This window comes from Rutidosis leptorrhynchoides, chromosome 4 (assembly GCF_046630445.1).
Source record: "Rutidosis leptorrhynchoides isolate AG116_Rl617_1_P2 chromosome 4, CSIRO_AGI_Rlap_v1, whole genome shotgun sequence".
Lineage (NCBI taxonomy): Eukaryota > Viridiplantae > Streptophyta > Magnoliopsida > Asterales > Asteraceae > Rutidosis > Rutidosis leptorrhynchoides.
This window is the reverse complement of record NC_092336.1, coordinates 599,720,946-599,732,225: the sequence shown is the minus strand read 5'-3', so window position 1 is coordinate 599,732,225 and position 11,280 is coordinate 599,720,946. Positions and strand designations below refer to the sequence as shown.

At 34.1% G+C, this 11,280-nt stretch overlaps 2 protein-coding genes across 5 annotated transcripts; one reads left to right on the top strand and one right to left on the bottom strand.

Moving 5' to 3' along the window:
- Positions 1-3,521: 3,521 nt before the first annotated feature.
- Positions 3,522-5,453, top strand: LOC139903938 (exocyst complex component EXO70A1-like). Its single transcript, XM_071885865.1, has one exon. It carries the CDS (start codon positions 3,522-3,524, stop codon positions 5,361-5,363), a length of 1,842 nt encoding a protein of 613 aa, XP_071741966.1. The 3' UTR covers positions 5,364-5,453.
- Positions 5,454-5,961: 508 nt separating this feature from the next.
- Positions 5,962-10,943, bottom strand: LOC139903937 (uncharacterized). 4 transcript variants are annotated; one of them, XM_071885859.1, is made up of 9 exons: positions 10,674-10,943; positions 10,376-10,538; positions 9,524-9,695; positions 9,121-9,221; positions 8,280-9,035; positions 7,972-8,109; positions 6,784-7,074; positions 6,630-6,686; positions 5,962-6,266 (listed from the first exon to the last, which is right to left on the bottom strand). In XM_071885859.1, the coding sequence occupies exons 2-9, from the start codon at positions 10,433-10,435 to the stop codon at positions 6,096-6,098; spliced, it is 1,746 nt and encodes a 581-aa protein (XP_071741960.1). In that variant the 5' UTR covers positions 10,436-10,538; positions 10,674-10,943; the 3' UTR covers positions 5,962-6,095. The 4 variants fall into 4 exon arrangements, with proteins under 4 accessions (XP_071741960.1, XP_071741965.1, XP_071741962.1 ...); XM_071885864.1 differs by having other exon boundaries at positions 5,962-6,263; XM_071885861.1 differs by having other exon boundaries at positions 10,376-10,521.
- Positions 10,944-11,280: the final 337 nt, after the last annotated feature.

The following is an 11,280-nucleotide window of genomic DNA, read 5'->3' as shown; positions in this document are numbered from 1 at the left end:
GTTCTTCTGGGAAAATGATTTTTCTTATTAACATGAAACTATATCCAAAAATCATGGTTAAACTCAAAGTGGAAGTATGTTTTTCAAAATGGTCATCAAGACGTCGTTCTTTCGACTGAAATGACTACCTCTTACAATATTGACTTGTAACCTTATTTCCGACTATAAACTTATACTTTTTCTGTTTAGTTCCATAAATTTCAGTTCATTATGAAACCATAGCAACTTGAATCACTCAAAATGGATTTAAAACGAAGAAGTTATGGGTAAAACAAGATTGGATAATTTTGCTTGTTTTAGCTACGTGAAATTTGTAACAAATCTATACAAATCAAAACTTAACTAACTTATATTGTATTATACATGTATTCTAACATATATTGTGTAATCTTGGGATACCATAGACACGTATACAATGTTTTGACATATCATATCGACCCATCTATATATATTATTTGGGAACAACCATAGACACTCTATATGCAGTAATGCTTGAGTTAGCTATACAGGGTTGAGGTTGATTCCAAAATAATATATATACTTTGAGTTGTGATCTAGCCTGAGACTTGTATACACTGGGTCGTGGATTGATTCGAGATAATATATAATTTATTTCTGTACATCTAACTATGGACAACTAGTTGTAAATTACTAACGTTGGACTGCTAACTTAACAAACTTAAATCATTAAAATGTAATAAAAATGTTGTGAATATATTTCGATCATACTTGATATATATGTACATATTTGTTATAGGTTCGTGAATCAACCCGTGACCAAGTCTTACTTCCCGACGAAGTAAAAAATCTGTGAAAGTGAGTTATAGTCCCACTTTTAAAATCTAATATCTTTTGGGATGAGAATACATGGAGTTTTATAAATGTTTTACAAAATAGACACAAATACATGAAACTACATTCTATGATTGAATTTATTAAACCGAATATGTCCCTTTTTAGTCTGGTAATCTAAGAATTAGGGAACAGACACCCTAATTAACGCGAATCCTAAAGATAGATCTATGGGCACTAACAAGCCCCAGTCAGAGAATTTGAACTGCTTTAGTACTTCGAATTTATCATGCCCGAAGAGAGTCCCGGAATGATGGGGATATTCTATATGCATCTTGTTAATGTCGGTTACCAGGTGTTAACCATATGAATGATTTTTATCTCTATGTATGGGATGATGTTTATGAAAAATGGGAATATGAAATCTTGTGGTCTATTATTACGATTTGATAAATATATAGGTTAAACCTATAACTCACCAACATTTTTGTTGACGTTTAAAGCATGTTTATTCTCAGGTGATTATTAAGAGCTTCCGCTGTTGCATGCTAATTTATGAACAAGAGTTGGAGTCAGCATGCTTGTATAATATTGTTTAAAAACTGCATTCGAAGACTTAAATTGATGTGTAATATTATTGTAAACTATTATGTAATAATCGTGTGAAAACGCTATATTTTAGATTATCATTATTTGATAATCGTCGTAATATTTTTAAACCTTTATCGATAAAATAAATGTTATGGTTTGTTTTAAAATCGAATGCAGTCTTTGAAAAACGTCTCATATAGAGGTCAAAACCTCGCAACGAAATCAATTAATATGGAACGTTTATAATCGATATGAACGGGACATTTCAAAACCAAGGTAATCATTGGGCCGAAATATTTTATAGAGAAAGTGAATACACGATTCAAGAATCAATCCAGACATAATCATACCTTATTTTCTAACAGGGTTGAGCTGTTTGTTTTGGATTGGTTAAGTGAGGTGTGTTTTAAGTGCTCACTTCTTGCCTAACTCCTTGCTTATATTCCATATTTTTCTTTCCTGCTTTACCTACTTCTCATTCTCACCGTCATCTTCATTATTTTCAAGCGTGATTTATTATTCAGTGTCATTAACAAAATATATATATATTATCATTTAAGAATGACTTGGTTCTAGGTTTGAGTTAAGCAGTTTGCTTTGGATTAATTACATTAGGTGTGTTTTAATTCTTCACTCATTGCCCAACTCCTTACTTATATTCCGTGTTTTTTCTACTTCACATACTTGTCATTTTCACCGTCATCTTCATCATTTTTAAGCATGATATTTTGTTTAGTTTCATTAATGATTTAACCCCAACTATATTATATTATATAAATATAAATGTTACTCGGTATAATAACTATATATATTTATTTTATATACTGTAATATATACTCGTATAATAAGTACTCCGTAAAATGTAATAAAATGTATGTTTGAGGTGTTTTAATGTCTGACGTGTTTTAAGAATGCTTAGCTATTAGCTTAGCTGTAAGTTACTACAACTCCACGTGTGAATCGGGTTTTAAGGCGGAATATTCTTATGATCGTATTCTCCACCTACACACTTTTCAATTTTTTTCCATTTTCATTTTTTCACCTGCATTATCATCCTCTCTTTTTTCACTATAAAAATACTACAGTAACTTTCACTATCAACAAAGCAATAAATTGCATTAAACCATTTTTTACAAACTGTTTACCCGATTAAAAATGGATACTCAAAGTTTTATCTAACCATCGTATATTTGACTTTCACTATCAACATATATTTGACTGAGTGGTATCTTTCTTAGCTCTTGAACATAAATCTTACGACTAGCATATCTTGAATTGAAATAGGTAGGACTCTAATGTTCATCTCAAGAAATAATCAGTAGATGGATTCTGACATCACATTCGAATATCCGTCACTGACTTCTAATCGTCATTAACAAAAATAAACATACCTTTAAATATCGGTTAAAAAATAATCAGATCAAATTGCATATATTTTATCCTTTCTGGATAACGTAAATAAAGAAGCCTAATCTACTCAAAGTTTTATCTGTAGTTTTTTTATTGTTTCAAACAATCAAATGAATAAAAATCCAAATTTTAAACAAATTCAACCTACGCGAGGAGAGCGATTATTAACTTAGATATACACAATATTATCGAATAATTATGTTATGATCTATCTAATAGCATTTCTTTTTATTTTGATCTGCATAACTCCTAACTTAAATATTTGTAACCTAAACTCATGTCAAAAAAATGACGATCAGTGCGTAAACATTTTCTCACGAGTTTATAGTCTTGATTGACGTATTACTATTTATTTATTCTATATTTTATTTTGTATTCATATAAAAAGTACGTACAATTTATTCATCTTATACTTCACCAATAATGTAACGTTTACATTAACTATATTCCATTAATCTCAACTTACTTCAATTTAAAATTATAATAACTAATTCCCTCGGATGTAATCATGCCAGAAATCATTTGTCTTTTAGTCATTTTTTAATTCTCATGCATTAATATCCTCTGTCCTCACCATCATCTTTTAACGAATTGCACAAACTCAAAACAAAAACATCATTCACAGATCCAAATCCACTTATCACATCTCAATTTTACTCCAGCTAGAGAAAAAAAAAAAAAAAGCTTCTAACAATTTCTTGTTCTACATCATTGTTTTTGTTATCGTTATGGAACCACCGGGGACAGACAGCTCAGCTGCTGAACAGATCATACTCCGGTGGGACTCAATGGCATCAGAAGATGCTAGATATCAAATGATTTTTGAAGGTGATCGTGACGAAATAAACCGTTACTTGCAAGCTGTAGATCAACTCCAACGATCTATGGACTCAAATACATTATCCGAAAATCAGTCAACGAAAGTCAACAACGCAATCCAGATTGCTATGGCTCGTTTAGAAGACGAGTTTCGTAACATTCTTATTACGAACTCGACTCCTATTGAGACCGAGCCACTTATTGACTCGGTCTCGTTAACTCCTAGAACCACTCCTAGAACTAGCAGTTGTCGGAGTGATTCACCAGAAAATGAACATAATAGCGAAAAACGAACTGAATCGATTTCTAAAATCACTTCTGCATCATTTAATGAACGTAATGAACGTAGCACGACGTTCGCGAGCTGTAGATCTATGAACAGCATTCGCGAACAAGATCTGATACCAGCTGAAAGCATATCAGATCTGCGCGAGATCGCAGAGCGTATGATTGCTGCTGGTTACTTCAGAGAGTGTGTTCAGGTGTACGGAAGTGTACGGAAATCTGTTGTAGACGGAAGCTTTAAAAAGCTCGGAGTCGAAAAATTAAGCATAGGTGACATTCAGCGCCTTGAATGGGAGGCGCTGAACGCAAAAATCGGACGTTGGATTCGAGCTGCGAAAGTTTGTATCAGAGTTTTGTTTTCTAGCGAAAAGAAGCTTTGTAAGCAAATTTTCGAAGATTTAGGGACGACGTCAGCGGATGACGTGTGTTTCATGGAAACCGTTAAGTCTCCGGCGACTCAGCTGTTTAATTTTGCGGAAGCGATAAGTATAAGCAGGAGGTCACCGGAGAAGCTGTTTAAAATTCTGGATTTACATGACTCGTTACTAGATTTATTGCCGGATATTGATGACGTGTTTGATTCGAAACCGGCTGAATCGATTAGGATTCAAGCGCCGGAGATACTTTCACGGCTAGCGGAAGCGGCTAGAGGAATGTTAACGGAGTTTGAAAACGCAGTCCTTCGAGAACCTTCTAAAGTTCCTGTTCCTGGAGGTACGATTCATCCTTTAACTAGGTATGTAATGAATTACATAAGTTTGATTTCAGATTACAAGTTAACATTAGGAGAAGTAATCGTTTCGAAACCGGCAACCGGATCTAGACATTGTGATTCCACCGCACCGGAGATGGATTTTAGTGATCATGAAGGGCAATCGCCGTTAGCGTTACATTTAATTTGGATAATTACGATATTGCAATTTAATCTAGAAGGAAAATCGAAACATTATAAGGATAATTCGTTAGCTCATTTGTTCATTATGAATAATGTTCATTACATTGTACAAAAGATCAAAGGGCCAATGGAGTTAAGGGATATGATTGGTGACCAGTATTTAAGAACCCTAACCAGGACCTTTAGGCAAGCTGCCACGAATCACCAACGAGCAACGTGGATTGGTGTATTACATTGTTTGCGAGATCAAGGGTTACACTCGACTGGAAGTTTCTCGTCTGGTGTTTCAAAGAGTGCGTTAAGAGAGCGGTTCAAATCGTTTAATGTGATATTTGATGAAGTGCATAGGACACAAGCGTTATGGTTAGTCCCCGATGAGCAACTTCGCGAGGAGTTGAAAATATCGATATTGGAGAAACTTGTTCCAGCTTATCGTTCGTTTCTTGGGAGATACGGGAATCATATATCGGATAATTATATCAAGTACACTGTGGAAGATCTTGAAAATGCAGTTTTGGATTTGTTTGAAGGGTATGCAGTTTCTCAGCATTCTAGGAGAAGATCACAATGAGAGAAATTAAAAAACCAGAATATGGTAATGGTAGGATACAATTTTTTGATTATTTTATTTGGTATAAAAAGAGGAAACCTGATAGTCTCTTCTCCCTTGAAATCCTGTCGTTTGTTCATCTATTTATTCAGATTTTTGTTTCTGATTTTCTTGTTAATGAACATTCGCATACACTGATATTTAATTAGCATAAAACTCGAGTGTTGTGCTCAACTTTCTAAAGTTACTTGCTTCATGCATAGCTTTTTTAGCGCCCCATTTTGTGTATGTCGTTGCTTTATATATATTACTCCAGTATACGTGTAAGTGTATATATATATATGTAATCATTTACGATGATACTGGGTATGTTGTATCTGGGCAGCTAAAGCTACAATGAACAGGAACCCAAAACCAATTAAAGATTGTAGTATGCTTTATAAATTTACTGCTGAAAGTGTTATAGAGTAAAAACGTACACCTTAATAATGCAAAGTGGTTATGGAGATACTTGGCTAAAGTATATGTTATTCGCTTTTTTGCAGAAGTTACCATCCTATTACTTATATTTATTATTAGTCTTACAAAACCATCTCAAGGGAAACTATTTGCCTAAAGATATTAAAAAGTTAACAGGAATAATCTACAAAATACATAGAACCAACATGCAAATAAACCATCATTAATAAGTATATTAAACAATTAGACATTCGATTCCTAGCTTCAGTTAACTCCAACAAGCAATTTACACTACTACAAAAATCCAGACCTTATATTATTTAACTTTCTACTACTACGTGCCTCAAATTTCAAGGCGCTCATAACTGGACTCACCTTTGGTTGTATTTCTGCAAGCTCTCTCACTCTTAACAGAATTGGTATCGGGATCGGAGTTGATGCATGCTTCTTAGAGTTTTGTACCTGCTTCAAGTAACACTCTGTAATCAACTTACATGACACACAAACGAGATGACTGGATAATCCCGCAAACATTTTTTGGCCCTTAATATACTAAAATAATATATATTTATTTTAACTATGATCTAAAAACAATATCATTACAATGATAATCTAAAATAATAACTATATGCATTAATGATAAAAATTGAGCGACTATCAACCGGCTTGACTCGTTTAGCACATTACCCTTTAGCTTAACTCCTCAATTTAACCAGTTTGACTTAGTTACAATAAACAACCACCCTAACTGACCCATTCATAAGTAAACGGGTTGTAACCATCAGAGTATAGACTCATGAAAAGTCGCTGAAATTAAAATTTGCTTACCTCTTTATCAGCATGTAACTGTGTGAAACTCACTCTCAGCAAGTTCCTCCACTTGTCCTGCAAGCATCAACAATTGGCTAGTGTAAAATACAAGGTTGTCTTTACTCATAATAGAGATAATGTATAAACTCGTTTCCTAATTAAAAAATCATACTTTGAGATCAACTGATGTACGGTGTGAGCATGTTGCAAAAGCTATCTTCTTTATCTCAGACCACCTGCCAGCACCATACCTAGAAACACCTTCAACTAATTTAACCACTTCATTAAGAGTCCATGGTCGATGATGTTTCCTTCGCATCCCACCTTTTGCTGTTGGCACAGTTAATATACTATCATCTGAATCATCTTCTGAATATGAATCCACCAGACCTTCATCTGAATCATTGTTTAATTCGCCCGATTGCTCCGAGTATTGTTCATGTTCTCCTGCTTCCTTAATTAGCTGTATAAATTGAAGATAAGTCACAAGATCACAGGACTAAAATATATATATATATATATATATATATATATATATATATATATATATATATATATATATATATATATATATATATATATATATAGTGGTAGGATCAAGAGGGAAGTAACCATTCGGGGGGAAGTGGGGGGAAGCAAAAACTTTTTTTTTTTTCGTTTTTTGAAAAAACTTTATTCACGAACATTATAGATGAGATGAAAATATGAACATTTAGTAGAGACACTTTGTGATAAATGTTTTTATTTTGGCGGGAAAACGCTCGAAGAAGTAATATATAACAATTATCGTGTTTTTCGAGCGTATTTTGAGGTTTTAGCTATTGGGGTTTAGATATTAGGGTTTAGATATTAGGGTTTAGATATTAGGGTTTAGAAATTTAGGGTTTAGGGTTTAGATTTAGGGTTTAGATTGAGTTTTTAACACGAACGGTTTAGGGTTTAGGGTTTAGGGTTTGGTGTTTTGGGTTTATGGAATAAACCCAAAACACCAAACCCTAAACTCTAAATCGGGCTAAATTTTACTTCACAAAACATGAAAAAAAAACCTTCATATTATTCACGAACAATATTATCTTGAATGTTATTTTTGTCGATCGTTTTCCCGCCTAAATAATAACATTCATCACGAAGTGTCTCTTCTAAATGTTCATATTTTCGTGTGATCTTGATGCCGGAAAAAAAAAATCAAAAAAAAACAATTTTTTTTTTTTGCTTCCCCCCGCTTCCCCCCGATTGGTTACTTCCCCATTGATCCTGCCCCTATATATATATATATATATATATATATATATATATATATATATATATATATATATATTTGAATTCTACATATCAAAGCAAGATACATTTAACTGCTTACAGGCTGTTGAACCCAACCAGTAGTCGGTGTAGTTTTGAGTTCATGATTCTCTATTTCGTGATCCGACAGACGATCTTGTTCATCAAGGGCCTTATTTACCGGCTTTGATGTGTTCCCCATTCCACATGATTGAAATTTCTACAATTAAATTCTTTCATAAGTCAGAAACGAAATAACTAACATAAAAAGTATATGATTTGATCCCTGATATGCAGCTAGAGCTATATCTATATCTATGATGTTAAACTAATGTGCTTATCGATTTTAAACCTATGATGCAAAACTAAAGTTTAATAATTTAACATTACCATTAGTGACATAAAATTCTCTCTTGGGCGCCCTCTTCGAATCCTGGAAACATATGGAATTTTAACCCCGAAACCTCCAAGAGAATCGTGACGAGTTACAAAATGTCTCCTAACTGGTTGGATATTATGAATAGACCGGACACGATTTCGTGTTCCATGTCCAGAACTTTTGACAGAAGAAACTGGTCTACCACTATATTCAAGTGAGTCTGATTCTGATACTTCGATATAGCGCTTTGTGGGCTTCCGAACTCTTTTAGAAGCATGGTTGTCATCATCTTCGACAGCAATATGATACTTGGACATAGAACTTTGCACACTTTTTCTGTTTCCACTGAAATCATCTTCCATTTGAATAGTTTGACTAACCTCATTAAGATTCTCATCCTTGTTATTCAACTCTTGTATTTTTCCTTTCTTTTTAACTTTGTTATTTTCAACTATATAATGATTAGTAGCTGAAACATCACAAGAACTCGACAACCCCATAAGAATCTTTCTCTTGAGCCACTGCTTGTCCTTCACATTAGTTTCCTTGCCAAGTGTAGTCTTAAAAGTTGCTTGAAGTTCTCTAACTGTAAGATTGTCCAGGCATATATCCCCGTTCGGTTTACAGAAATCAGGGTTCGAACCAGCACCCGTGGTTGAAGTTGACGGCTCGCTCTCGGCTGCTCCCTTAGGAGGGTCTGCTTGCTTTCTGTCCCAAGATTGTTCAATCTGGACATCAACGGGAGTTGACTCTGATTGAGTAACTTCCTGAAGTCCATTATGTATGTAGATCAATTATAAAAAAGTTTCAATTATAAATGCGTATAGCGATATGATCAAAACAAAATAGTACCTCATATTGGTGATTCACTTCCCTGAGATCAACTGCTGGGTCAACTATGGCATCTGATCTTCCTCCATCATCGTCAAAAGAGTCCTCAAAATCCAAGAGGCCTGCAATATTTTTCATTCAAATGAACTTTCAGCACAAAGATAGAACTAAATGGACAATAGAAACCTATATAGGTAGAGCTATCTACAAAGAAATTTTAGAACATCAAAAAACAAGTGGCTAGAAGGCTGGAAGCCTGGAACACATGAAGCTAATGCTCGACTGTTACCATATTATTGGCATGCTCAAGCATATATAAGAGCATGACAAAGAAGGACAACTAAGAAACTTCACCGGCATATTATGACAAACAAGGGAACCACATGAAGATCAATAACGGAAAAGAAGAAAAAAACTGGTTAACCTTCAAAGTCAATGTGCATGAACTCCTGACCAAAAATGTCATCATTTGAAATGCAGGCTGCAGTCTGACCATCGCCCTTAACGCATTGCAGTGAACTGTTATGATCAATCAAGTCTTCAAACTTCATCACTTCATCATCAGTTGCAGGTATATATATCTCATCACCCACAACCTGAAAAGTAGACATCAGTCAAATCGACCACTGGTGATATATATTGTCATAGAAACATATACAACTGTTAACTTGTTGGTAACAATGATGATTGGTAGCGATGTTAGTAGCCTGAAACATTATCAGGGAGGGCAGTGGCAGATATCTTATACTAAAGTTGAACAATTCTAAGACTAATATATATTCCACTTAATATACTAAAGCCTTTTCTCAGTCGAGCTTACTCAGCATGCTACATCAGTGGAGTTTAAACAGAGGAATTTGGAGATGGTTCCATCTCACTACTCGGCGAGTTCTTGGTCGGGACCTTCTAGGATTAATTGCCAAGTAATCCCGATTGATTGCTGAATCGGACCATAGGTTGAGCCGAGTAATCGCATCGAGTTCTGTAACACTGCTTATAACTAATGAAGGGTGCATCCTTATGATACCAAAACACATACTTTTCAACATTTTCTCATGCTTTTCTATGTTATCTGTTATACTATTCGTTCTATATTGGTTTGGCTTAACCCAACTGTTCAGTATATATGTATCTTAAAAATGTTCATGTACAAAGGGGCTTCCTTTATCACAATTTAATACTATAACTTACATACAATGAAATCAGCTCAACTAAAGCAGCATATTTATATTACAAATACAAATACGTAACCCTAAATAACTTAATTTCAAATTACCCGAGCAAGTTTGTAAACAACAGGATCAACAATCTTCTTTGAGGAATCACTGCACGTCATTACAATTGCAGAAGCACACTAACCTTACTTCTATCAATTTCTTCAACTGCTACCACAGTTTCCATATAACATTCCACCACATGCAGCTCAAATTCACAAAAAACTGAAAATTAAAATATAGATCAATCCGATTCAAGCTTCCTCACTCCTTCAATTTCACATTCATCATCAATTCACTTAAGAAAACCTAATTAACTCAATATTTGTAATAATAAATGTTTCAATCGTACAAACTCACCAAAAATGTGTATTTATCGAGTGGTTTCGTCAGAACTGAAATTCGGATGTTGGGAATTTGAAAATTAGGGTTTCGAAAGCGGGGATGAAATTGATAATTTGCTGGATTTGAGTTCAGTGGCGCTTTTACGGTACGCTGTGTATATCGATGAAATACAGGTTCGGATTTATAATTAATTTATATATTTATATTTATACAGTAAATGAAAAATAAATTGGGTAGTTTGATGTTGGATTGGCGCCCGGAATCTAAAATAGCTTTTTCTTGAGTAGGAAGGTTATTGTTTACACTGTATACAGCAGCTAGTGCGGGTTACTGCGTCCTCGTGTCGTAATAATGTACTTGCACAATACGGAGTAGTAACATAAATTTTTATTAAAATTGATTTATTTCGATTTTGCACTTGGTTTATTTTGAATAGGAAAGAAAGGAAATTGACGGATTAAAAAGTAAAAGTGATTTTCGAGTTTTTAATTTAAACGGAAAGAAGAGGAGAGTAGCGGATTAAAATGAATAATACAGTAACATTTTGTTAACAACACTCTCCGTTCAAATATGGACGAATTGGGAAGGATAGTAAAATACTCTCATCCCTTTTCTATTCGCT

What these genes read in the sequence shown, in the direction of transcription:
- LOC139903937 (XM_071885860.1), bottom strand. Translation starts at nt 10,435, where the DNA reads ATGACGTGCAGTGATTCCTCAAAGAAGATTGTTGATCCTGTTGTTTAC. An exon ending in AGAATTTTATGTCACTAATG is followed by an intron (nt 8,110 to 8,279) that starts GTAATGTTAAAT and finishes ATTTAATTGTAG; the next exon opens with AAATTTCAATCATGTGGAAT. An exon ending in AGTTACATGCTGATAAAGAG is followed by an intron (nt 6,267 to 6,629) that starts GTAAGCAAATTT and finishes TGTTACTTGAAG; the next exon opens with CAGGTACAAAACTCTAAGAA.
- LOC139903938 (XM_071885865.1), top strand. Translation starts at nt 3,522, where the DNA reads ATGGAACCACCGGGGACAGACAGCTCAGCTGCTGAACAGATCATACTC.